This window comes from Peromyscus maniculatus, chromosome 5 (genome assembly GCF_049852395.1).
Source record: "Peromyscus maniculatus bairdii isolate BWxNUB_F1_BW_parent chromosome 5, HU_Pman_BW_mat_3.1, whole genome shotgun sequence".
Lineage (NCBI taxonomy): Eukaryota > Metazoa > Chordata > Mammalia > Rodentia > Cricetidae > Peromyscus > Peromyscus maniculatus.
The window spans coordinates 136,226,641-136,254,366 of NC_134856.1; the positions used below are offsets into that span (position 1 = coordinate 136,226,641).

Below are 27,726 nucleotides of genomic sequence, written 5' to 3' on the forward strand. Positions count from 1 at the left end.
TGCTAACGCCTGCTTTACCCTCGGCCTCGTCCCCTCCAGGCACCGGAAGGAACACCACTGCCCATCCCAGCTGTCTTCCGTTCCAGGCTCACCGGCTCCTTCCAGAGCATCCCAGTCTCAAGATCTCTGTCACTGTCCCTCTCCATCCCCAGTGCAGCCTAACAGCCTTGGGCTGAGGTTACATCCTGTGTACAGGTGAGTTTTGCTTGACCTGAAAGTCATGTTTCTCCAGCTGGACAGTGTGACAATCACCATCCTTCCTCTCTGGGGCTGTTGCAGGCCAGAGAACGGACTGGAAAATGACCAGAAATGAAAAAGCCCTCAGGACAGTCACGAGGCCGAGACTGGCTACTTTATTGAGGAAATGGTCACACCCTGGGCCCGAGTGAACTGTCCTCCAGCCGCGGCTGAGGTTTGCCTTCGTAAGCTATAGGGATGCAAGAAGGCCCAGAATCCCAAACCCTGTCTGCACCACAGACCTCGGAACAAAACCTCTCCTAGGACCCTAAGGAGCCGGCCGTGAGTGCATGGAACCTCTTGGGTTTTGACAGCCACCCGCAGGGCCTCAGCTGCGCCCAAGAACAGACTCCCCTGCTCCCCATAGCATGGCTTGGGATGGGGCAAGAACCTCTAGCCATAGGGTTGCTAACCCTGAGTCCCAGCCCCGCCAGCTGTACGGCTGGGCCAGAAGCAAGATGTATGAAAATACTTTAATTATTTCTTTGAAACAGTTAAGAAATAAGGTTGGTTGCTTGGTTGTTGTACAATCCCAGTAGAAAAAGAGTTCACATAAGAGCCCTGGCCCAAGGTCAGGCCCTTCCAGCCAGACTGGCCGCTCAGTAGAAACGCTTGTTCCGCTCCTGGCGCTTCTGAAACACCACGGCGCCCACCACAGCACAGACAATGATGCCCAGGAGAGCACAGAGCAACAGCAGGAACACCCTCCACCCGGTCAGGGGACCACTCCGGAAGTTCCCAGTGGGGTCATCCACGTTGTCTGTGGAAGAGAAAGAGGGAGGTTAAGGTACAAAGCATGAAGGGGCTGCCTCATAACTGGCTGATTCCAAGACCTGGACTGACAGGAACCAGCAGAGCCACTAAGCCTAGGGAGCCATCCGACCTGACTCACCTACAGAGCAGCCCCAGGCCTGTGTCCCGTATTTAGAGTGGCAAGGGGCAGAGTTCGGATGAAGTCCATGCAGCAGAACTCTGAGGCAGCGTGTGGAAGGGCACGGGACTCCCCACAGCTGTTTAGACTTGTGGTTCCCACGAGCCTATGGCCTGCGATTGCTCCGTCTCTCCACTGAACCAGAGGCAGAGCCAGGCATGAAGCGGAAGCTTTGGAGAAGTCACAGTCAAGTGAATGTCCCCGGCTTGCCTGCCCCCTGGGAATGCAGGTGGGCAAAGCAGATGGCATCTCTGGGAGCAGCAACCAGAGCCGACCAAATGGTGCTATGTGGAGGGATTAACTTAGCCCTACAACACTAAGACCAACCAGAATCTTTAAGATGTGCCAGAAGGATGGCTCAGGAGTTGAGAGTACACATTCATGTTCTGCTCTTCCAAAGGACTGGAGTTTGATTTCCAGCATCTCTGCTGAATGGCTCACAACTGCCCGTAACTCCAGCTCCAGGGGACCTGATGCCTCTAGCCTTGTGGGCACCCACACTCACATGCAGAGACACACAGGAGTGGGATTAAACATAATAAAAGGACAATTTTAAAATGAGATGTCAACACCAGGCCCAGGGGCTACACCTGTAATTCCTACACCCAGGGTAGAGGCAGGAGACTGAAAAGGTTAACATCACCCTCAGCTACACAGTGAGTTCAGCTCAAGGCCAGCCCAGGCTTCACGAGATAGAATTCTGATTTTTTTTTTTTTTTTTTTTTTTTTTGGTTTTTCGAGACAGGGTTTCTCTGTGTAGCTTTGCTCCTTTCCTGGAGCTCACTTGGTAGCCCAGGCTGGCCTCGAACTCACAGAGATCCGCCTGGCTCTGCCTCCCGAGTGCTGGGATTAAAGGTGTGCGCCACCACCGCCCAGCTTAGAATTCTGATTTTTAAAGTGAGATGTCATATCACATAGGACAGTGGATCCTGGCTTTTCCTAAAAAGGCAGAAAAAGAGGACATGCGCCTGGGCAGGGATAAGCCTCTTCAGGCCTGTCATTTTCAGTAGACCCAAGTGGCAGTCTATGGTTTTTAGGGATAGAAGGAAAGGGGCCTCTTTACCTGGAACACTCACTGTGAGGCAGAACCATGCTAATGAAGGACCCAAGGCTAGGGTGGATAGATGAGTTGACCATCGCCTCTCTTTCTGGCTGAGCAAACCTAAGCATCAGCCCCAAGTGGCTCTGAGAAGTTATGAGTGACCAGGAGTGCTGGGCCTGCTGCATAGGTACAGACAACCACCTGGCTTAGTTCAGCACAGGAAGAAGTGGACACTAGGCTCACTCGCCTGCTGTGAGCCTCAAGAGGCCACACAGTGGATCGGCATCTCATTCTTTTACTCACAAACTCACTAAAGCCAACCTGACCCAAGCTCCTGCCTCAGAGGTCAGAGCCCAGAGCACAGCCAGAGCTGTGCCCCACAGCCAGCCACAGCACAGCAGGACAGGACAGGACCATAGAGTTCTCCTGGAGCCCAGGAGGGCAGGGCTGTACGCACACATACCTTTAGGGGACTTGAGGAAGTTGACCCCGGGTTCGATCTTGGTCCAGTCAATACTTTCCTCCTCAGGGGTGCGTTCTACCATGAGCTGGAACAGCTTGATGGAGATGATGTCATGGTTGTCTACAGGGCAGAGAATGATCCTACCTCAAGATGTGGCCCACTGCCCTACCCAAAGAAAAGCTGCTTTCTCAGCCAGAGAAGGGTCAAGTCCCCCGGGAAAGCACAGTCTTCTTCCCAGGCAGGCAGCATTTCAGGGGCCGCAATGACTCCAGAAAGAGGGGCTGGGGGGCAGTTCAATGCTATGCATACGCTTAGCACGGATAAAGGTCTGAGTTCAAGTCCCACTTGGGGAAGTTGGGGAGAGCCCAAGAGAAGTGAGAATGGAGAGAAAAGCAAGAGCTCAGATGTTCAGAGTGATCTGGCTTCGTTTCTTTGCAGAATGGAAGCAATAATGTCTACATTGAGCCTTCACAACAGCCAGTCCTGAGAATGCCCATGAGCAGAGGATATGAACTAAGAACAGGAACCAGATAAGGGCCAGCGTGATCATTCTAGGGCTGCCTGAGAAGCCCGATACTTCCAAGAATAGAAGCAGCCAGACGGTCTTGTCAGAGACCCACGTGCGGGCCGCAGATACACAGAGTGGCAGCCAGCAACTAAGCCTGAGACCTGAGAAGGGTGTGGTCCCAACACTACTACAGACAGGCACAAACGATGCTCCGACTATTCAGAGGTGAGGTACTGAGTCCAACGATGACGCGGCTCCCAGCCAGCCAACTCCACATGTAAACTCAGTGAACCGATTCATCTAAAGCAAGGCTCTTTAAAGGCTGGGATGGGGCGGGGGTGACCTGGAGTGAAGAGAAGAAAGGAAGAAGCCACACAGCGGCTGGCAGCCAGGTAAGGCAGGGCCACACGACATCTGGGCATAGAGCCCCTTGAAGCCGAGGGCTGAGCCTTGAGAACCAGCTCTGGAGTCAGACTCCATTTCTTACTTATCATCTTGGAGAAATCCAACTCTCACATTCCTTTGATTTTAGTTATTTTAAAATGGGAAGAAACCATTACCAATCTAAGGAAATATCTGGTAGCTGGGGTATGGTGGCACATGCCTTTGATCCCAGTTCTTGGAGGCAGAAGCAAGCGAGGACAGCCTGGTCTACATAGAGAATTTATGAACAGCCAAAGCTACATAGAGATCCTGTCTTAAAAACACAACAACACGCCGGGCGTTGGTGGCGCACGCCTTTAATCCCAGCACTTGGGAGGCAGAGTCAGGCGGATCTCTGTGAGTTCGAGGCCAGCCTGGGCTATCAAGTGAGCTCCAGGAAAGGCGCAAAGCTACACAGAGAAACCCTGTCTCGAAAAACCAAAAAAAAAAAAAAAAAAAAAACACAACAACACCTGGTGTGCCTGTTTGCTGCGGCACTGACACATGTCATATGACATATGTCTGATGTCATGGACACTGGCATGCTTGGGGATCCTCTCCACCCTCGAGGGGCCACTCCAAACAGCACCAAAAAACATCTACCTGCCAGAGAGGCATCTGTTCCTATCAAGAACCCTCTGCAAACTAGATCAGCAGAGGCTGAAGCAGGAGAATTACCATTAGTATAAGGCCAGCAAAAGCTACATAGTGAGTTGCATACCAGCCTGGGCCACGAGTTAGAAGCTGTTTCAAAAAACCCAAACCAAACCAGACCCCCTCTGCAGACCCGGGGTCCTGTCAGATGACATTCCAGGTCACCCAGGGGACAAGACCCCCTCTGCAGACCCGGGGTCCTGTCAGATGACATTCCAGGTCACCTAGGGGACAAGACCCCCTCTGCAGACCTGGGGTACTGTCAGATGAAGAAGATGGGCTGCGAATTACTGAAGCTGGGTGCTGGGAACTTTAAAGGAACACCACAAAACAACAATAGCACTTCTGGATTACATGGCCCTGTGCTCTTCCCTGGGTAGAAAGGAGGCCTCCAGTAGAGGAGCATTACAACCCCTAAAGAGTTCATTTACCCTGGAGTAAGAAAGCTCTGCCAGGTCGTACACATCATAGCCCAGTTCTGGTCAGCAGGAGCTGGGCCCAGGGCTAGGGTCTTTCTAAGCATCCCTAGTAGACTGAGTCACACAGACAAGGGACCAGTAAGCACCATCAAGGCCTGGTGACCCAGCAAGGCCCACAGAGACTTGTAATTTGGGGAGTAGAGGGACAGGAATACAAAAACAGAAACAGTAAATTACATGGTTAATACATGCTATGGAGCAAATAAAGCTGGGAAAAGTGATGCAGATGACCGTGGACTAGAGAAGGGGGTGGAGATGACCGTGGACTAGAGAAGGGGGTGGAGATGACCGTGGACTAGAGAAGGGGGTGGAGATGACCGTGGACTAGAGAAGGGGGTGGAGATGACCGTGGACTAGAGAAGGGGGTGGAGATGAGCGTGGACTAGAGAAGGGGTGGAGATGACCGTGGACTAGAGAAGAGGGTAGAGATGACCTTGGACTAGAGAAGGGGTGGAGATGACCGTGGACTAGAGAAGGGGGTGGAGATGACCGTGGACTAGAGAAGGGGGTGAGATGACCGTGGACTAGAGAAGGGGTGAAGATGAGCATGGACTAGAGAAGGGGTGGAGATGACCGTGGACTAGAGAAGGGGTGGAGATGACCGTGGACTAGAGAAGGGGGTGGAGATGACCGTGGACTAGAGAAGGGGGTGAGATGACCGTGGACTAGAGAAGGGGTGGAGATGACCGTGGACTAGAGAAGGGGTGGAGATGACCGTGGACTAGAGAAGGGGTGGAGATGAGCGTGGACTAGAGAAGGGGTGGAGATGACCGTGAACTAGAGAAGGGGGTGGAGATGACCGTGGACTAGAGAAGGGGGTGAGATGACCGTGGACTAGAGAAGGGGGTGAAGATGAGCATGGACTAGAGAAGGGGTGGAGATGAGCATGGACTAGAGAAGGGGGTGGAGATGACCGTGGAATAGAGAAGGGGGTGAAGATGACCGTGGACTAGAGAAGGGGTGGAGATGACCGTGGACTAGAGAAGGGGGTGGAGATGACCGTGGAATAGAGAAGGGGTGGAGATGACCGTGGACTAGAGAAGGGGTAGAGATGACCGTGGACTAGAGAAGGGGGTGGAGATGACCGTGGACTAGAGAAGGGGTGGAGATGACCGTGGACTAGAGAAGGGGGTGGAGATGACCGTGGACTAGAGAAGGGGGTGAAGATGAGCATGGACTAGAGAAGGGGTGGAGATGAGCATGGACTAGAGAAGGGGTGGAGATGAGCATGGACTAGAGAAGGGGTGGAGATGAGCATGGACTAGAGAAGGGGGTGGAGATGACCGTGGACTAGAGAAGGGGTGGAGATGACCGTGGACTAGAGAAGGGGTGGAGATGACCGTGGAATAGAGAAGGGGTGGAGATGACCGTGGACTAGAGAAGGGGGCACAGTGTTAGAGGAGGGGACTAAGGAAGTTAACACGCAACAAGACACTAAGGAGAGATGCTCAGGTCCCTAGCAGAAAGGACAGGACAGCTGAAGGTCACCCTCTGCAGAGGGAGAAGCCAGCCACGTCAGTGAGGAGGTAGAGGGAGTGGCCTGGCATATTAAATGGGATGGGAGCCAGGACAGACCATCGGGGACCTCGCATGAAAGCAAGGGGTACCATGTGGACGTGTCATGAGAGATGGTGGCTTCAATGCAGCCAGGAAAAAGGGACGGGGAGTGGGATTCACCAAGGTGTAAGTGGTGGCATGAGACAAGGTCCAGGATGACACCAAATGATTTTATCCCAGGCAACTAGAAAGATAGGGATACCATTTACACCTTGATGGGCAAGGTTCAGCTGGGCAGCCGAGTGGAGACTGAATACCTGTCTGTGTTTCTATACAGCTGGGGCTAGAAATCCATAAAGCCACAATCTTATATCCAAAGTCTCCTATCACCTAAAGATAAATGAAGAGGCCAGCTGTGCCCCAGGCCTGAGCCTTGGGCATATCAACATTTACAACTGAAGGCAAACAAGGAAGACTTAAGAAAAGCGAAGGAAGGAAGGAAGGAAGGAAGGAAGGAAGGAAGGAAGGAAGGAAGGAAGGAAGGAAGGAAGGAAGGAAGGAAGGAAGGAAGGAAGGAAGGAAGGAAGGAAGGCAGGCAGGCAGGCAGGCAGGCAGGCAGGCAGGCGATCAGCTGCTGAGAACTGTGACCAACCAGGGAAGCCAGGCTGAGAACAGATCCTCCCACACACTCACCAGACAGGTCACCAGTGCCAGCAGAGGCTCCAAAGTAGTAACCCGTGGGCAGGCGCACGCCCGTGATATCGATGCAATTCTTCCACTCATTCTTGTCCTCCAAGTCAGTCATCACCTGTAGTCAGTGGGGGCAGGTCAAGCACACACTCAGGCTCAAGGTGTAACCAGAGGCTCCTGGAGCCTCTCTGTGGAAGCAGCACAGGCCCAGAGGCCTCCCCATCATGCCCACTTACCGTGAGGCGGCCTCGGGAATAGCGGACAGCCAGGAAGGTATCATGGTCCCGGTTGCGGAAGTCAGCTGTGCAGCCCGCCAGCTCAGTCCAGCGTCCATCTTTACTATGATCGTATGACAGAGAGCCATTGTTCACCATCACCGAGATGTACGGGAACACACGCTGGAACCAAGACACTGGTTACTCCATGCCTACCTAGCCTGTGGGCATACAGCATCCCACACCCTTCTGGTCCACAGAGGAGCAGAGTCCTACCTCCGTGGTCTCATCATTGGGATATGTGTCCAGGAAGATGGCTAACCCATGGAAGTTGTCTCTGCTTCCAAACACAGGCCCTGAAATAGGAGATACTTTCAGAAGAGAGTCAATGTGAAGATGACCATGGGTAGCTCAAAGGCAGTGTGTGCAAAAGCAAGAGAGCCCAACCATTGGTACCTCACCCAGGAGGGAAGGAACCTTGAGGGACAAAGCGGTAAGGAGGGGCCCAGGCCCCTTTTAGTACTGAGGACTGAAGACTGAAACCCAGCCACACCTGAGGCCAAAGCTGGAGTTACCATGAGTTCAAGGACAGCTTTGGCTACAGAGTACCAGGTCAGCAGGGCCATCTGAACAACAAAAGTTGAGGCCTTAACTATCATGGGCAGCCACCAAGGCAAGTGTTAGGGTACCACCAGTGCCAGATCTAGGACACATGGGTGGAGCTACAGGAAGAACCTTCTTAAGCTGCAGTCTGGGCAGTGTTTGTGTTTCCGAATGGCCCATGGGGTTGGCTCAGCAGGTAAAGGCCTCACTGTGCAGGCCTGATGACTTCAACTCCATCCCCAGAAAAAAACACACAAAGGTGGAAGGACAGAACTGACTTCACAGCACTCTCCTCTGATCTCCACGGGTGGTGTGGCATGTATGTGTGCACACATGCATTCACACACATGCATAAGAATATCTAAAAATACACAGCAGGCTGGCCAGGTGTGGTGGTGTATGTCTGTAGCCCTACTTGAGAGACAGGCAGAAGAACTGCTTTCATGTTTAGGATATCCTGGGCTAATAATGAGTCTAAAAGCAGACTGGGATACATATTCAAAGTCTCTAAAAATCTGAAACTAATAATAAGTTTAGGCAGAAGACTAACAAGAAGGCAGACTGGTCAACAGCATGTCAGAAGGGTGGAGTGGTACTGCAGTGTAGGACCACCTGGCCCTCCTCCAGAGCAAGCACAGCAGCCTCCCAACAGAACATGCAGAGTGGCCACAGGCCAGCTACTTGCCATGCCCATCCCCACCCCACTCTTTGGGGGCCCAGCCAGGTCCACTTCAGTGTGCACCTCCCCACCTGGTACAAGGCGGTCCCGGGTGTACCACAAGGCGATGCCATCTCCATGGAGATTCTTTTTCCCTGTGCCATGGACTTTGAAGTGGACATGCATTTCCCAGTCCTTGAGGAAACATGGCTGGAAAAGGAATAGAAAGGCCCCTCAGCGTTACCAAGGCTCTGGAGCAAGCTGGGGGGGACCTGGCATGCTCCACTCCACAGGCTTACTCTGCACCCCACCAAAACCAGGCATTCACTTGGGCGCAGGGACCAGACAACAGTCCCTTAAGTGCTATTGGCCCCTAAATGAGGCAGGGAAGCCAAATGGTGCCTCAAGGCTCTCTGAGGCTCAGCCTCTGCCAACCAGGGCCTTTAAGCAAGCTTTCCTCAGTGTATAACCTAATCCTCACCACAAGTGCCTGTGCTGGAGTCTGAGAGGACTGTCAGCTCCACTTAAGTCACATTTTTTTTTTTTTTTCCCGTTTGTTTGGTTTTTAGAGACAGGGTTTCTCTGGGCAGTTTTGGTGCCTGTCCTGGATCTCACTCTGTGGACCAGGCTGGCCTCGAACTCACAGAGATCCGCCTGACTCTGCCCCCTGAGTGCTGGGATTAAAGGTGTGAGCCATCACCACCTGGCTTAAGTCACATATTTTAAATGAAAAAAACAAACACTGAGGCAAAAAAAATTTGTTCACAGCAGATGAAAAAGTGGTCTTGATTCATAACCAAGTTTGACTGAAACTTTAGCAGGCATTTAATGTAAATTAAACCTAATCCTTTCTACAGCCCTCAGCTTCTCTTCTAAAATCCTTCTAAAACAGCTGGACCACTGCTATCCAGAACTCACACCCAGGTCTGGCAAAAAAAAAAAAAAAAAAAAAAAAAAACCCAATTCCTGGCCAGAAAGCCCCAGACAAACCCAGCCCTGACTGAATGAGGTACCAGTGCTGTGGCTGGGCTGTTAAGGGGGGTGCTCATGCCAACACCAGAGTAGGCAGGTGCTCCCAGCAGTAGAGGACGCCAAGTGTACCGCCAGTTCCACCTACCCTGAGGGACACTTCCTGGCCTTGCTAAGCACCAGGAGGCTCCTTGGGGAAACTGAGGTGTCAGCACACACTTTGACAGAGACAGGTGAGTCAACAGTGATTAAGGGACTCAATCAGAAGCTGGGGCATGGTAACAAACATGCCCATAATCCCAGAAACATTCCAATTTTAGGCTAGCCTGAGCTATACAGCCTGCCATGTCACAAAGTGACTCATTTAGAAATAAACTGAAACAAGACATCGCCCCATCATGGTGGCAGCAAACGAGGTCATTAACATCCAGTGCAGACGGAGAGAGACTCTCGGTTAGTGGGGGCTTCAAGCTGCCCCCCTTTCTTTTTAACGATTTATTTTTACTATGCTTTTTCCCTGTCCATTGTGGTGTGTGTGTGTGTGTGTGTGTGTGTGTGTGTGTGTGTGTGTGTGTGTGTGTGTGTCTGTCTGTCTGTCTGTCTAAGAGTTCTGGATTCCCTGGAACTGGAGTTACAGACAGCTATGAGCCAGTGTGGGTGCTGGAATTGAACACGGGTCCTCTAGAAGAGCAGCAAGTGTTCTTAACCATTGAGCCACCTTTCTCTAGTCCCTCCCCATGCCCCGGAACTTGCTTTGTAGACCAGGCAGGCTGTGTTTGAACTCAGAGATCCTCCTGCTCCTGCCTCCCGAGTGCTGGGATTAAAGGAATCCATCACTTTGCCCAGCCTCCCACCCCCACGGTTTCTTTACTCTTTTTTTTTTAATTTAAAGTGTGTGTGTGTGTGTGTGTGTGTGTGTGTGTGTGTGTTTGAGAGAGAGAGAGAGAGAGAGAGAGAGAGAGAGAGAGAGAGAGAGAGAGAGAGAGAGACAGGGTCTTGTTAAGTATCCATGGCTGGCCTCAATCTCAAAGCAATCCTCCTGCCACAGCCTCCTGAGTGCTGGGGCTGCAGGCATGTGCCACCACACCCCACTCAATCTGACACGGCCATTTAGCAATGCCGATCTCAAGCGTACTCAGACTTGGGTACCACAGACACTGGTAGCTAAGGCCTGGTGTGCTGGCAAGACAGACAAGCAGGCAAACAGCAGAGGAGGAGGGCCCAATGACGGGCAACGCTGAGGGTGACCCCTTCACAACGACCCCAGGTCACTGTTCTGGCTAGTGTTACATCAACTTGACGCAGCTAGAATGATCTGGGAAGAAGAAATCTCAATTGAGAAAATGGCCTGCACCCCACACTGGCCTATGAGCAAGTCTTGGTGTGTTTTCCTGATTGATGACTAATGTGGGAGAGCCCCTCCATGGCCTCTGCATCAGCTCCCCTCCAGGTTCCTACCCTGGCCTCCCTCAGGGATGGATTTACAAGCTGTACAGTGAAATAAAGCCTTTCCTCCCCTTGGAGCTCTCAGTCATGGTGTTCATCACATCAATGGTAGCCCTGACGGAGACTGCAACCTCCCTCTACTTCTACCTCAGCCTGAGCTTATTTATCAGGTGGGCTGACTGAAAGGAGACGGTGCCAGAACCAGCAAAACACCTCTAACCTCGTCGTCGTCACAATCCTGTCCACGTCAGCTGCATAACAACTCCAGGGCCAGGAAGGCTGACAGCAGCCATGTCAACTTCCAAAAGGAACCACAAGGAGTGAAAGGGTTGTGTGTCTGACTTCCAGAAGATGTTCACTCCCACAACATGACTCTTTCCCTCCCAACTCTTCCACCCACCCCAACTTAGACCTTTTGCCCTGTCTTCATAATCTCCTGATCTTCAAGGTTGAGAAGTTGATTTTCAAGTTTATCTCCCACTTCTATTCTTGGTCATGAATAAAAATCTGTCCAACTATTCAATTAGAGGTGATCCTGTTACTCTTTGCACAGTTCCCAAAGGCAACAAGGACTTGGTTTGGGGAAAAAAAAAAAAAAACACAAAGAACTTGATAGCAGAACGAAACATATTACTCCTGTAACCAGGCAAATGTCTATTCAATAATTAGAATACACTATGTCCCAACACAGGCAATGTGGCTAGTGCATTGATTCATCAGCTTCATATTATCAGAAGGCACTGGGGACCCAGCTTGGCCCTAGAGCATGGAACTAGCAAGGACCTGCATCACAGTGCACAGCAGCATGGGCTTCCCCCATTCTGGAATTTCTCTGGTCTGGGCACGGTCATGAATTCTGGAAGAGGCAGCTAAGAGATAACAGCTAGCTCTAAAGACAGAAGGACAAGGAACCCAATGCAAGGCCTGCTGCGGGAGATGGAGGCCTTGTCCCAGCTGGGTCTCAAGAGTGCACCAGAAGGGCCCACCCAGGGAGGGACTCAGCTCTACCCGAGGCCTCTTCATCCCTGTAATCAGAGCTAAGCAACTCTGCCAGTCCTCAACTTCCTTCTACAAACGTTTTTGTCAGCAGAGATGACAGGTAACTGGGCATCAAAGAGACAGTACAAATGAAAACTCAAGGAAGCAGAGAACTCCAGAGACTGCTCCCAGGAACTACGTCCAACGGGCTAAAAGGGAATTTAGCAGGTTAGTGCTATTCTTAAACTCACATTAAGAAACAAAGTTTCAGAACATATGATAACATAATGGACAAACTTAACAGGTGAAGAGATAATTAATATATACAAGGTTACTCAGAAGAAATAACCAAGAGTCGGGGGGAGTGGCTAGGAATTGAGTAAGTTCCCAGGGGAAAGGGCACAGATAATTCAATTTCCAAATGAGACACAAGAGACTGGAGCAAAGCAGCAGAGATTTGTGACTGCCACAAACCCACAGCCCCACAGCCCCACAGCCGAAGGAGACTGACAGACAGCAGTAACGGGACGCTCCTTCTGGACACGAACGAGTGAGCGTACTTCCCAATGCAAGCGTGGTGTGATGAGAGGAGCCAGGGTAGCTTACTGGTGGAGTGCCTGCCTAGAATCCACCTCAAAACGATAAACCCACACAGAGGTGAGCTCTCCAAGGACACCTGGGAGCGGTACTGGCCATTCCTAGGTTTGCGGTGAGCTCTCCCTTCTACCCCAATGTGACGACGCCATTTGTTGCTGCGAGCCGCAAAAATATGAAGTAGGAATTCAGCTGACAATGGCAAAAACTAATACCCAGAAGAGCAGGGCTCTTGCAGAGGATAAAGCCAAGCCTCAAAGAGTCTTGGTGACATTGGCTGTTGAATGTATTAGCCGTTTCCTGCAGTGAATTTCCTGTGTGCTGCTGTAGCTTTCCCATGGGATTCTTTTCCCAAGAACTTCCAACCATTGGGCACAACTTCCCCTATACAATTGGAGTATTTGGATAACATCCCCCAACTGTGCTGACAGCAGCCACACAGCCAAGACCCCAAATTTCAGGCCTTTCTGAAATTGTTGTCATTAGCAACATCTGGCCAGGACCTTCTCTGGACAAAAGTATTTTATCAGAGATACTTCCCAGACCTCCTAGGACAGACTTCAGGTAGATAAGTATTCAGATTATCTGTTAGCTCCTGAGAGAAGGTAAAAATTTACACTGAGACAACTGCCCAGGCCAGGTAGATATGTTAATTAAGCTTAACCTTCCTTTTTCCAGTGTTATTTCCAGTTCTAAAGAACTCCCTTTACCTGTTATGAATCATCTTTTTTGGAGATTTGTCTACTCTATGTAAGTTCTAGAAGTCAAAGTGAGCCCTTGAGTCATGCATTAACAATTGTGGCCAGCATCCCGCTGGAATTCATTAGCATGGAAAAGTGCAACGATAAGGCCGAGGTGAGCAGACTGGGCAAATGATGACCCAACATAACTCAATATCTAAAAACGATTGGGAGAAGGGTTTGAAACACTATTAAGAAAAGCATAAATTTTATTAAATCTCTTATTATGTATACTGACCACCCCAAAGGCGAACTGCCAGAAACAGGGGCCTGAGTACTGGGTGCTCAGACTCCACATCTTCTGGGCACCACCCCGCCCCCACTCACATGGGCCTCAGGCCGCTTCCCAGTCTGGAGGCCACCATCTACTCAAGTTAACTTTTATTAAATGCTTTCTGTGTGCAGAAAAAAACAACAACAAAAAACAAAAAAAAACAAACAAAACAAAAAACCCTCTTTAACAATTAACTCAGAACAAAAGGGCTTTTACACACCAGGTACATCAAGCTGTGATGCAGGTTGCCTAGCTACCAAGTACACTTCCTCCACTCTGCCAGAAAAGCCGAGATAAGTTTGGACAGGTATGGTGCCAAAGGAAAAAAAAGGCTTTTCGAGACAGGGTTTCTCTGTGTGCTTTGCGCCTCTCCTGGAACTCACTTGGTAACACCCCCCAGCTTTTAACCATTTCTAAGAATACAGTTTGAGCACATAAATTCCCTTTTTGATCTATTAACCAAATTTAGCCCTTAGTTAATTCATTCCTCATAAGCCACTTCCCTTTTGGGTTGCAAATGATAGCTGACAATTACTGTTCTTTGTGTGGATCTTATCACCTCCCTGTTTGACCCTGAGGGAATTTAAGCCATGTGACCTTGCTTCGGCCAGAGTATTGCTGATTGCACGGGTATATAACTGTAGACCTCAGAGACTTGGCGAGAACTAAGATGGAGAACTGAGACGGGCCAGGACTAAGATGGGAGAACCAAGATAGAACATAAAGAGAACAGCAGAAAAATGTGGAGAGAATCGGGCAAGAGAGGAACTGAGAATGAGAACAGAATAGAAGCTGTGTAGAGAGAGAACTGACTCAGAAGAATAAAGAGAATGGACTGAAGAGTTTCGTGTATGTGGATTCATCCAACATCCCTCAGATTAAATTCGCCACTGGTAGCATCTCTTCCGGAACTCTGGGACTATAAGGGGCTGGACCTCTGGAGTCATGGTGAATTCGTGTTGTTTCTGTTTGTTTTAGGTGCACTTCATTACTCTTACTTACTGTCTGTGTAGGCATGTGCATGCACAGGTGAGTGAGTGCAGGCTCTGTGGCGGTCAGAGGCCCCAGGCCACCTGGGCAGCTGTGTTCTCCCAATGTCACCGGGAGAAGGAAAATGATCCGGATCCATGTGGGAGTCAGAACACATAGCAGTACCTGACTGCTCAGTGTCGCACGGCTCACACCACCAGGGACTGAATAAGGGCTGGTAACAGGACGAACAAAGTGTCCAAAGGTCCTGGCACTGTCCAGGATGAAAGGGGAAGTATAAAACTACACATTCTCCTTAAGACTCTGGTCAAACGTGGATGTGGCATGCGCGTGTGCGTGTTTGGGAAAGGCTGTTTTTGGAGCGTCACAGACAAAAGCCAGGCTGTATGCACCTCAGCCCTGTCATTATAAAGCAGGGTCTTGCTCTGTAGCTCAGGAGGGCCTTGAGCTGGCGGACTTTCCACTTCTGCCTCCAAGGTGCTCAGACACCGGCACACTTGTCACCTCTCTAACCACGCAAGTGACTGAAGAGCAGTGGCCGCTCCTCTGAGGACCTCGGCTCAGTTCCCGCACCCAGCTCAGGCAGTTCACACTGCCTCTAACTCCAGTGCCAGGGGATCTGAGGGGACCTTCTAGCTGTCACAGGCACCCGCACACGCTTGCACACACACAGAAGCACAAAAGTAAACATAAATAATAATAAGAAAAACCCTGAGAAACAAGCAAATGACTTCCAGACTAATAAAAGAGGAAAAATGAGTAAGAAATGCTCAACTCAAGCTGTCAAGACCAGAGAGAAGAGGACAGGGAGAAACAGAGAGAAAACAGTAAGAGAGAAGGCTAACCCTAACATGCCAGTCATCATGTCTCATGTAAATGGAAAGAGATGTGAGATGAAACCCCACTCTACGCTCTGTGCTACTTCATTCCTTCATGTATGTGCTGCTGCAGTGCGGGAATGAACCCAGGGTATCAGACGCCCGTTCTTCCCTAAATTCTTAGCAGAACTCACTAGACCTGCCCTTCTTGTCTCTAACCTTTATTTACTATTATCTGTGGAGAAAACACAACGTGAGTGTGTAGGTTGGAGGACAACTTGTGGGTTCTGGGGTCCAACCCGGGTGTCAGGCCTGAGCAGCAGGCACCTTGATCTGCTGAGCCATCTCCTCAGCCCTTTGTTTTATTTCAGAGATAAGGGCTTACTAAGTGCTCTGGCTGGCCTTGAACTCACTCTGTAGCTCAGGTAAGCCTTGAACTTGTGATCCTCCTGTCTCAGCCTAAATAGCTGGGATTATAGGGATAGGATGTGCCACCAGTAAAGGGCTAAATAACTAACAACCAGACTCAGCTTTTCATTGATTGATTGATTGATTGATTGATTTTTTTCCAGTTGCATGTGAAGCTACAATATCTCAAAATAAAAATTTTGGCTGGGATGGCAAGTCACACCTGTAACCCTAATACTCAGAAGTCAAAGGCAGAAAGATGTAGCAAACTGGCTTCAAGTGAGCTATAGATGAAAAAAAAAAAAAAAAAAGGAAGAAATAAAATGAAAACCTTTTGGGTATCAAAAAACAATAACATTAGAATTAAAAAAAAAAAAAAGGTCCAGGGATAGAAATCCTTGACCATGGCACAATTAAAACTAGATATCAATAATTTAAATGTATCAAACCTCCAAAATAGCACACATGTATTTGAAAAAAAATTAATTCTCTCATGTAGAAGAGCCAGCTCAGAATCTCTCAATGGTTTCTTTGCTGCTTGTGGTGGTTTGAATAAGAACAGCCCGCATAAGCTCATATAGTTAAATAGGTGGTCACCAAGGGATTGGGAGGTGTGGCCTTATACTGGAGGAGGTGTGGCCTTACTGGAGGAGGTGTGTCACTGGAGGTGGGCTCTGGGGTTTCAAAAACCCAAGCCAGTCCCAGTCTCTTCCTGCTGCCTTCTGATCCAGACATAGAACTCACAGCTACTCTCCAGCTCCATGTCAGCCATTATGTTCTCAACTATGATGATAATGGACTAAACCTCTGAAACTATAAGCAAGCCGCAATTCAATGCTTTCTTTTTTTTTTTTAATTTTTTTTTTTTTTAAGATTTATTTATTATGTATACAATGTTCTGCCTACATGTATGCTTGCAGGCCAGAATAGGGCACCAGATCTCACTACGGATGGTTGTGAGCCACCATGTGGTTGCTGGGACTTGAACTCAGGACCTCTGGAAGAGCAGTCAGTGCTCTTAACCTCTGAGCCATCTCTCCAGCCCTCAATGCTTTCTTTTTTAAAAGAGTTGCCATGGCCATGGTGTCTCATCACAGCAATAGATAACTGATGAAGACCCTGCTCCTGAACATAACACATGAGGAAAAGGCCCAAGCTGGTGCAAGCCCAGCCTGGAACAAAAGGACAATGGAAAAGGGAAGGGAGAAAGCACACGTGACGGTCAGTGGCAGGAAGAGGCGCAGTCGGAACTGAAGGACCCGGAACAGTCCCAGGGGGCCACAGGCCTCCCAACACCTTCACCAACTCCAGATTGAAGACCGAAGATTAACACAACCTAAAATAGATGCAATGCGGTTTGAAATTGACTTAGAAGCTGCTGCTTTGTAAGGGCACAGCTCTTTTTTTTTTTTTGCCCGAGACAGGGTTTCTCTGTGTAGCTTTGGTGCCTGTCCTGGAACTCCCTCTGTAGACCAGGCTGGCCTCGAACTCCACAGAGATCCACCTGGCTCTCCCTTCCAAGTGCTGGAATTAAAGGTGTGTGCCACCACCACCCGGCAAGGGCACAGTTCTTATCCCATGAGTTCACAGAAGTCCTAATGCTTGTTACCACAGCAGAACAAGGAAACCAGAATAACCTTGTAGAAACAAGTTCGATATCTTCTACAGCTCTGCTTGGACAAAACAGAAAGCGGAGGCAATTGATCAGCTTAGAAATCATTACAGTGACGTTTGCCTGCAGTCCTAGATACATGGAAGGCTGAGACAAGAGAATCACTTGAGACTGAAGAGTTCAAGGCCAACCAGGGAAAAAGAGCAAGACTCCATTTCACAAAATAACAAAGTAAAAAGCCAGGTGTGGTGGGTTACCCTGCTATTCTACAGTTCCCACTGGTCTAGAAAGTAAACGTGTTCTCAGATCTGTACACACAAATTTCTGTTTCCTAAGAGCTGTTTTAGAGTCCTAGGAAGTGAAGAGGTGGCTCAGTCAAGTGCTGTGCGGCTGCACCAGCATGAGGACCTGAGTGTGGGTCCCCCGTGCCCACGTCAAAGGCAGATATGGGGCATCCAGAGCTGTGGAGACTGTAATAGGCGGTTCTGGGGTCTGGCTGGCCAGTCAGTCTGGCTGAAATGGCAAGTTCCAGGTTCAGTTAGAGACCCCTGTCTCAAAAAGCAAGGTGGTAGGCAGAGCATGCTGGCACATGCCTTTAATCCCAGCACTTGGGAGGTGGAGGTAGAGACACAGACAGATAGATCTCTGAGTTCGAGGCCAGCCTAGTCTACAAAGTGAGTTCAAGGACAGCCTGGCTACACAGAGAAACCCTGTCCAGCCTGACATGGTGGCATGCACGTATACTGCCATTAGGCTCACCAGCCAGATAGCAAGCTCTAAGACCACAGTGAGAGACTGGCTCCTGAGAAACAGCCGAGGTTGCCCTCCAGCCTCCTCATGCATACATACGCTCATAGCTACACCAACACATATCCCTGATGTGCTCTGGCGCATGGTGGTACAGCCTGTAAACTGAGCACTTGGGAGACTGAGCGGGAAGATCAGGAACTCAAGATCATTCTTGAATACGTAGCAAATTTGAGGTCAAATTTGAGCTAGATGAGACCATCTCAAAAAACAAACCAAAACCCTGATGCTCAATATGAATTTATTCATAATTATTTGTTTGCTTGGACTGATTTGTTTTTATCCAGAGAGGGTCTCACACCATAGTCCAAGCTGGTCTCAAACTCAGGAATGTTCTTGTCTCAGCCTCTTGAGTTATGATATCATAGACTAGTACCATCAAAACAATCCTGTTATAAAAACATCACTATCTGGCATGCTGGAAACTACATCCTTTACAAGTCTTCCTGCAGTGCTGGGAGTTGAACCCAGGGCCTAGACAAGCACCTAACTGTCCCACTGTCCCTTCACAGATATTTGAACCCAAGACAATTTCTTGGGGAGAGGGCTGTTTTTGAGAAAAGGTCTCGCCATGTAATTGTGGCTAGCCCAGAACTTCCTAAGTAGATTAGGTTGGTCTTGAACTCAGACATCCATCTGCCTGCCTCTGCCTCCCAGGTGCTGGGATTAAAGGTGCATACTACCACACCCGTCAACTTTTTTTTTTAAATCTATGTGCATGTGCAGATGCCTAAAAATGCCAGAAGAGGGTGTTGAACACCCTGGAGCTAGAGATTCAGGCAGTTTTGAGCCACTTGATGTGGGTACGCACATCCAGACACACAGACACAAACTCTCTGTCCTCTGCCAGGGCAGCCAGTGCTCTTACCTGCTGAGCCCTCTCTCCAGCCCATTCACTTTATTTTTGAAGAAAGTCTCTCTCTAAACCTGGAGCTCACAGATTTGGTTAAACTGGTTGGCCAGCAAGTTCCAGAATCCTCTTGTCTCTGCCCCCATAGAGCCAAATTACAGCCAGCCAGGCACCAGGCTTTTACACGAGTGCTGCGGACCTGAACTGGGTCTTCAGGCTCGTACTGCAAACACTATGCCCACTCACCTACCTCCCCAGCTCAGGACTAACTTTTAAAAAGAGGAAGGGGATACAGAATTTTGGCCTGGCACACTGACAACAATAAGCAAGCTTAAAGGCCACTGCGGCCTTCACACAAGACCCTCTAGTGCAAGCAGAGTGGCCCCCTCAGCCTCCCATGTCCTGTGCTCAGACATCCGGCACTCGGAAGTTCTATTCCCCTCCTCCGAGCCACATGACAGCTCAGAGGCAGGGAGTACTGGGTCAGTGTTTGCTCATCCAGTGCCTCTCCCACATGGAATACAACCGAAAGAGAGTCAAAACAAAATACAACTGCAGCTCTGTGAGGAAACATTAAATAGGAACTTCTAAGAGTTCCAAGCAATGTCTTTCCAGAAGTATAAATGAGCTGCAAACATTTAAAAGCAGTCAGCAGGGTCCAGCAGCAGAAGTCCTGGAGCTGAACAAGGGAAGGCTGCAATGTACCCAAAGGAAGCGCAGGATATTCTTGGTCCTCTGACATCACCACCGACTACACTAACCATCAGCCACTTACAAGTTCCCTACAAGATCACTACCTTGGATGTGTCTGCTCCTTGTGGATAAACCTAATTGCTAACAGTTCTACTAATATTTGTACCTTGCTTTTTACAAAACAAGACTTAATGATATATTAAACTGATTTCTATGAAAAAGAGACCTAAAGAAGTAGTATCCAAGCTATACACGTACTTCAGTGGTGACATGCTTGCCTTGCCTGGCATGCATAAGAACCGGGGTTCAGGGGGCTGGAGAGATGGCTCAGAGGTTAACAACACCGACTGCTCTTCCTGAGGTCCTGAGTTCAATTCCTAGCACCCACATGGTGGCTCACAACAGTCTGTAACGAGATCTGGCGCCCTCTTCTGTATAAATAAATAAATCTTAAAAAAAAAAAAAAAAACAACAAACAAACCTGGGGTTCAATCTATAGCACCACAAAAATAAAATAAAAAAGAACAAAAAAAAGTATTTGAAAAGCCTTAGACAGAATAATGATGTGACCACTGTGATTTGGGGTGGCGGGGGTGGTGGTTTGAGATAATTAATCAAATACTTGGAGTGTGTGGCATTTGAACCCGGACTTAACAGATGAGAAGTAACCAAGGAGCAGTCACGAATAACCAGGAGGCACTGTCCCAGACAGAGTGAACAAGAGCAAAGGTCCTGAGGGAAGAAGGCAGCCAGACAGGCCGGAACAAACTGACAGAAGGACTAGAGACGCCAGTCCCCAGGGGACAGACTGTGCAGACATAATGTAGTTTTCCATTCACGAAAGGCCTCAGGCTCTGAAGAGCGCAGCCAAAGCTGAATGGAGAAAAGTATCCACAGATGCCCCTAGCAGCAGTGTGGAGGCACAAGGCAGAAAGAGGGGAGGTGCTGACGGAACCAGCAAATGAGGCCACACGAGGACAGTGGAGTCTTCCGGAACTAAATGACAAAATCAGCCAGAAGGGCCAAGAGCACAGAGATGGGAAAACTAGGACACTGGCCAATAGTGTGGGTGGAGAGAAGGTTAGATCAGGCAGGCTGGGGAGAAGCAGGTTTCTTTTCAAGCCATGCCTATCCCCAAATTATTCCCTTTCCCGCCCTACCCTTCCTCCGTGTAGACACTGCACAGCTTTGCTCCCACACCACAGGACAATGGCATCTCAGGCTCCTGACCTCCAAGGCAAAGGCCACGGTAGGTCGGTGGAGATACAACTGCTGACAAGCCTCAGCCAAGCACAGGAATTAGTCTAAGTATGTCAAAGGGGTTCTCCCACCGCCTACCGGCGGCATCAGGTGTATCCAATGAGTTGCTGAGGGTGGAGATCAGAAAGGTCAGTTGAAACACTACTTCACTGGTTATACCGCCTCTGCACGATGGCATCAAACCCATCTATTCCAAAAGCCTTGCTGGAGAATTAAATCTAACAAGGTGTGGCAAGGTCAGTACCCAACACACAGCAAAATACTCCATAAGGATACAGTTTCATTCTTCCCACGATTAAGTCAAATGAGTCTTAACAACTCCACTCATTTCTTGTTAAGTGACTTAAGTCATTAAAATGGGGACATCATTACTTACCTTGCATGGCTTCTGAAGAAATTAAGGGTGAAAAGTGTTCAGTGTCACGCACAGCTTCCGACACACAGTAACTACACGATATGGGTTCTCCCTTACTACTTGTGTGACCAGGACAGAAAATTGGCAAGACAAAAAAGGTGCGTGTGTATAAACTAAGCTTGGCTGCTGAGGCAGAAATTCCTGGATCCCTGGTGTCTGGCCTCTTGGGAAAGACTCACCTGGTGGTTCCAAATCGAGCCCTCTTTGCTGCGCTCGTCAGGGGTCAGACGCACATACTGGCTCGTAAGCATGGTGCTGCCTTGGAAGTCCCAGAGCGGCATGGAACTGGAACCGACCCCTGGGGACAGAGACTGACATCGACAGGTGCCCCAAACGCCATGCCAGAGATCTACAGAGCTGCTCTGCCCAACAAAAACGGCATGCCCTCCTCCAACCGACTCCAGGGCCGCGTCCTCGGCCTTCACCTGTCCCTGCTGCGGGCCTCACCTTGGTAGGGCTTCATGAGCGAGTGCTCCCGCTTCAGGTGTTCACTGTTGCCGTCGGTTATATCCGCAGCCACCGGCCCCAGCAACAGAAGAAAATGCAGAAGTGTAGCGGGGCCTGGGCCGGGGCCAGGAAGCCCAGGCCTCCCTGGGCACCGCTGACCCCAGCCCCAGCCCCGGCCCCAGCGCCAAAGCCAGGCCTCGGCCGCCATTCTCCTTTTCTCTCGGCCACTTCCGCCCTAAGACTTCCGCCTTCCGGGTGTCTTTGCTAATGGTCTCCGGCCGGAAGCCCTCCAAACGAGTATCACCGGAGAGTTAAGAAGGAAAGCCTCGCAGTCAGCGGGATGGCAGCCTTATTGGCTGGGCAACCTCCTATCCTAGTAGAGCGCGGTTCCGCAACTTTAGAGGTTCCTGGTCGCCTGTCAGCCGGCCACTATAAAGGGTTCTTACGAGCGACAAGGGAGCCAACCAATCATGGGGCAGCACGTTAGGCTTGAAGGCCAACAAGACGCAGAGGGCGTATTTGAGCTGGAACGGCGCCTTCGAAGTAAAGCATGCTGGAACTTGTAGTTTTCGCGGGCTGCTTGCGCAAACTGGGCACATCGAGACTACTCAATCTTAAGCCTCTGACCATAGCTCCTGTCTTTGAAATGACCTTTCTCAGTACAGTGGGAAAAGCCTCAATGGAGTGAAGTAGAAAGACTGGAGTCCAATCCTAGCGCCACCCTGGACTGGTGGGTGGGGCAAACTTTTAAGCCACCGCTAGCTAACACTCCTCTGGAGACTTAAAAGGGACCCAGTTATTTTACTACCCCCAATTACTCAGGCACGGTCCGATTGAAGCAGGAGAAACAGACCAGATCCTGGCCTGGGACCTCGGTGAAGGCGGGAAGTCATCTAGCTCCAAAAGTGTCAGTTCCTGTGGCCACAAAAAGTGCCCGTGAAAGGTCCAGGACAGCTGGCTCTGGACAGTTGGACAATGGTAGTGTGTACCCAAATACAGTTCTATTTTACCTATTAATTTATTTAGTAAAAGATTTAACTGCCAGTGTTTTTTGTCAAGATATTTATATTAGAAATCCTGATTTCGGGCTGCAGAGATGGCTCAGGAGTTAGGAGTGCTTGCTGCTTTTTCAGAGAACCAGGGTTCAGTTTCCAGCACTCACTTGGGATATTTTTAGATTAAGCATATATAACTTCATTTCCAGAGGAGACAATGCCCACCACTGGCCTCCATGGACACCCATACTTACATACACACACACACACACACACACACACACACACACACACACACACACACACACACACGAATTGATTCTTTTTAATCTTAAAAAAGAAATCCCAATCTCCACCTTTTCATGAAAAACTGCAACTCTAGCCCGTATTCTCACAAAAAGACTAGCTACTAGAGCTGATTAGAACTGCCCCTGTACAAACCACTTTGTCTTCCAACTGGATCGGACCAGGAATTTACAATAATGGTCCAAATTAATGTGAATTTACTGCTCTTGTTATAAATACAGGCTGCCAGGTTGGTTGGCTGCACTTTTATTTCAGTTTTGTTTTTTGAGACGGGGTCACTGTAGTTTGCAGTGTAGTTTGTAGTTTGAATTCACTATGTTGACCCAAACTAGCCCTAAACTCACAGCAATTTTCTGGTCTCAGTTGTTCCAGTGCTGGGACTATAAGCCTGTACCACGATGCTTGGCTAGTAATATACTCTGGTAGTATGTTTGCAAATACAATTTTTGTTTTGGTGTGTGCAGGAGATTGATTCCAGGGTGCCCTACCCCAAACAAAACCCACAGATACTCAAATTCCTTATTATAAAATGGTTATAATATTTGCATATAACCTATATACATCTTCCAGTATACTTTTGTTGTTTGTTTGTTTGGTTGGTTGGTTGGTTGGTTTTTTTTTTTTTGGCTTTTTGAGACAGGGTTTCTCTGTGTAGCTTTTCACCTTTCCTGGGACTCACTTGGTAGTCCAGGCTGGCCTCGAACTCACAGAGATCCACCTGGCTCTGCCTCCCGAGTGCTGGGATTAAAGGCGTGTGCCACCACTGCCCGGCTTGTTTGTTTTTTTTTTAAATATTTATTTATTTATTATGTATACAGAAGAGGGTGCCAGATCTTATTACAAATGGTTGTGAGTCACCATGTGGTTGCTGGAAATTGAACTCAGGACCTCTGGAAGAGCAATTGGTGCTCTTAACCTCTGAGTCATCTCTCCAGCCCTGGTTGGTTGGTTTTTTGAGACAGGGTTTCTCTGTGTATCCCTGGTTGTCCTGGAACTCACTCTGAAGACCTGGCTGCCCTTGCACTCACAGAGATCCACCTGCTGCCTCCCAAGTGCTGGGACTAAAGGCATATGTGTTGTTTGCTTTTTGTTTGGGGTGTTTTTGGTTTGGTTTGGTTTAGGTTTTTTTTTGTTTTTGTTTTTGTTTTTGTTTTTAAGATTTATTTATTTATTATGTATACAGCATGTATGTCTGCAGGCCAGAAGAGGGCACCAGATCTCATTACAGATGGTTGGGAGCCACCATGTGGTTGCTGGGAATTGAACTCAGGACCTCTGGAAGGGCAGTCAGTGCTCTTAACCTCTGAGCCATCTCTCCAGCCCTGGTTTAGGTCTTTTGTCTTGTTTTGTTTTGTTCTGTTTTTTTCAGGGGGACAAGGTCTCATTAAGTAGCCCTGGCTGGCCTGGAAATTCACTATGTAGAACAGACTGGCTTTGATCTCACAGAGACCCATCTGTCTCTCCTTTATGAGTACTGGAATTAAAGGCATATGCCACTATGAATGGCCTCTAATCATTTCTAGATTACATATAATACATAATACAATATTAATTGTATGTAAAAGTGGTGTCGATAGAGAATAACAAGAAAAGTTTGTGTGTTTCAGTAAGAAGTGTGCTGGCTAGTTCTATGTCAATTTGACACAAACTAGAGTCTTTTGAAAAGAGGGAACCTCAGGTGAGAACATGCCTCTATAAGATCCAGCTATAGGGAATTTTCTTAATTAGTGGTTGATATGGGAGGGCCCAGCCCGTGGTGGGTAGTGCCATCTCTGGGCTGGTGGTCCTGCATTCTATTAGAAAACAAGCTGAGCAAACCATATGGAGCAAGGCAGTGAGCAGAGCCCTTCCATGGCCTCTGCATCAGCTCCTGCCTCCAGGTTCCTGCCCTGCTTGAGTTCCTGTCCTGACTTCCTTCAGTGATAAACAGTGATGTGGAAGTATAAACCAAATAAACCCTTTCCTCCCCAAGTTTCTTTTGGTCATGGTGTTTCATTACAGCAATAGTAACCCTGACTAAGACAAGAAACAATTTTTTTTTAAAGATTTATTTATTTATTTATTTATTATGTATACAGTGTTCTGTTTGTATGTATCCCCGCAGGCCAGAAGAGGGAGCCAGATCTCATTACAGATGGTTGGGAGCCACCATGTGGGTGCTGGGAATTGAACTCAGGACCTCTGGAAGAACAGCCAGTGTTCTTAACCTCTGAGCCATCTCTCCAGCCCGACAAGAAACAATTTTGTCTGAATATATTCCATCTATAGTTAGTTGAGCCACAGGTAGATCCTGCTGATAAGGGGGCTATGTTTATAAATGTGTGTGTGTGTGTGTGTGTGTGTGAACATGCACATAGATACAGTGAAAGCAAACATACATGTAAAACAAAAGCCCTCTGTTCTCATCTCCTAATGAACCCCACTTCCAAAGACTTGCCCACATCTGTACAAACTAGGGTGTGTGCATCCCACTGGGCTTCAGTTGAGGGCTGAGTTGTTGGGTACAGTCAGAACTGAGTCCCAGGAATTTAGAAAAGTCACATGGGAAGTAATTAACTAATGAAAGAATATTTTTCCTAGAACCTGGAATTGGCTCATGAAGAATGAGTACAAGTTTACCAGGAATTTACCTGAGAAGTCTCTCAGCAGAGGGAACTGGAACTAGATGTCCAAACTTAAGAAGGAACACAATGGTTTGGAACAGATAAGGAGTATGTGGTATTTGGGCATGGTAGCACAGTCCTGTAATCCCTTGGGAAGTAGAGGCAGGAGGATAAGAAATTCAAGATCATCATCAGATACATAAGGAGGTTGAGGCCAGCGGAGGGGTACTTGAGATCCTGTCTCAATCAAAAAAGCAAAGACGTATATTGAAGTCCATGGTGGAGAGATGGTGTAACGGTTGACCTTCACGGTCAACTTGATCGAATTTAGAATCATCTTTGAGACATAGCTCTGCGTATGTCTATGAAGGTATTTCCAGAAAGATTTAACTGAACAGGCCAGACCTACTCCATGTGCTGAGGTTCTGGTCCAAAGAAAAAGGACAAAGCAAGCCATGCAACAGCACCCGCCTCCCTCTGATTCCTCTTCACAGAAGAAATATGAGCAGGGCACCATGTGATGAGACAGCTCACTGTCCTCTGATCCGTCAAGCAGGAGTAAGGAGCAGCATTCATAAAATGCTCTTGAGGACTGTCTTAGTGTGTGTGTGTGTGTGTGTGTGTGTGTGTGTGTGTGTGTGTGTGTAAAGAGACACTATCCATGACCCTGGCAACTCTTATAAATGAAAACATTTAATTGGGAGCTCGCCTACAGTTTCAGAGGTTCAGTCCATTATTGTTATGGGGAGCGTGATGGCATGCAGGCAGATGTAGCTGAGAGTCCTACATCTTGCAGGCAACAGGAAGTTGACGGACACACTGGGTGGTATCCTGAGCGTAGGAGACCTCAAAGCCTGCCCCCACAGTGACACACATCTTCCAAGAAGGCCATACCAGTCTAGTATGTTGCTAGGCCCTAATGTCTCCCTCAGGAGAGGCGGTATGAAGGCAAAGAGTCAATGACACAGACACTGGGAGTTGGGTGAAAGGCAAACAGCAGACTCTTTTATTCAGTAATGGGGAAGGCCTTATATACCCTCCTCCCAACACTCAGACTGTGTCCTGATCTGGTGGCATTGCGAGGTCATCTGTCATTGGCTGGGCATGATCAGGAGCTCTGACAGCACTTGCTGCTAGGCCCTCAGGCAGACTCCAGGTTGGCTCATAAGGAAGTACATTATGTGCATGCCTTGGCAACTGGTTTGAGCCAATTTTCTCGCCCCATGAGCCTGTCCTACTACACATACCCACTTCAATAAAGCCACACCTCCTAAGAGTGTTACTCCCTATGAGATTATGGGGGCCAGTTACATTCAAACTACCACAAGGACCAAATGAAGTCCTGTTAGGAGTCCTTGCAAGCTATAAAGCAACCTAAGAAACCTGAATGAAGCCTGGGTGCATCAGACAGACATATTTCAGGCATGTCACATAAGCTCCCTCACAGGTACGCTATTCACTTATTTGTTCATTCTAACGCTGGGTATCAAATCCAGGGCTTTGCAAATGCCCACATAAGCACTGTATTAATGAGCAACCTCTCTAGCTTCATAAGCACTTTAGTAGCCCAGGTTGGCAATTCTACTGCCTCAGGCTCCTGAGTGCTGGGATTATAGAAATGAGCGGCTGCGTAAGCACTTGTCTGTCTGTTTATTTGTTTGAGACAAGCTAACTTGTAGCCTAGCTGGCCTCTAGTTATGAAACAGGGGGTGACCTTGGACTCCCTCCCCTCCTGCCTCTGTTGCTGGGATTACAGATGTGTACCATCAGACCTAGTTTCATGCAGTGCTGGGATATATAGCTGGAAGTTTTTCTGTGTTCCACCCAGCCCTGAGGTCCCGCAGCTGCTTACAAAATAATCACTCAGAGGCTTATATTAATTACAAACTGTTTGGTCTATGGCTCAGGCTTCTTGTTAGCTAGCTCTTTCATCTTAAATTAACCCATTTCTATTAATCTATGTTTTGCCACGAGGCTGTGGCATTACTGGTCTGCTGGCATCTTGTTGCTCCTTGGGCAGTGGGCTAGCATCTCCCCCTACTCTCCTTTCTCCTCTCACTATCTCTCTCTTGAATTTTCCCACCTGGCTCCATCCTGCCCTGCCATAGGCCAATGCAGCTT

General features: G+C 48.7%; 1 protein-coding gene across 1 annotated transcript; it reads right to left on the reverse strand.

Moving 5' to 3' along the window:
* Positions 1 to 325: 325 nt before the first annotated feature.
* Lman2 (lectin, mannose binding 2) lies at positions 326 to 22,154 on the reverse strand. The gene is made up of 8 exons (XM_006976800.4): positions 21,702 to 22,154; positions 21,434 to 21,552; positions 8,493 to 8,610; positions 7,416 to 7,495; positions 7,161 to 7,322; positions 6,928 to 7,042; positions 2,674 to 2,793; positions 326 to 997 (listed from the first exon to the last, which is right to left on the reverse strand). The coding sequence occupies exons 1-8, from the start codon at positions 21,907 to 21,909 to the stop codon at positions 837 to 839; spliced, it is 1,083 nt and encodes a 360-aa protein (XP_006976862.1). The 5' UTR covers positions 21,910 to 22,154; the 3' UTR covers positions 326 to 836.
* Between the last annotated feature and the right edge of the window lie 5,572 nt (positions 22,155 to 27,726).

Coding starts and splice junctions, on each gene's coding strand:
- Lman2 (XM_006976800.4), bottom strand. CDS start 21,909: ATGGCGGCCGAGGCCTGGCTTTGGCGCTGGGGCCGGGGCTGGGGCTGG. Junction 7,496..8,492: donor CCGGGACCGCCTTGTACCAG/GTGGGGAGGTGC, acceptor CTCCTATTTCAG/GGCCTGTGTTTGGAAGCAGA. Junction 7,043..7,160: donor ATTCCCGAGGCCGCCTCACG/GTAAGTGGGCAT, acceptor CACTGACTACAG/GTGATGACTGACTTGGAGGA.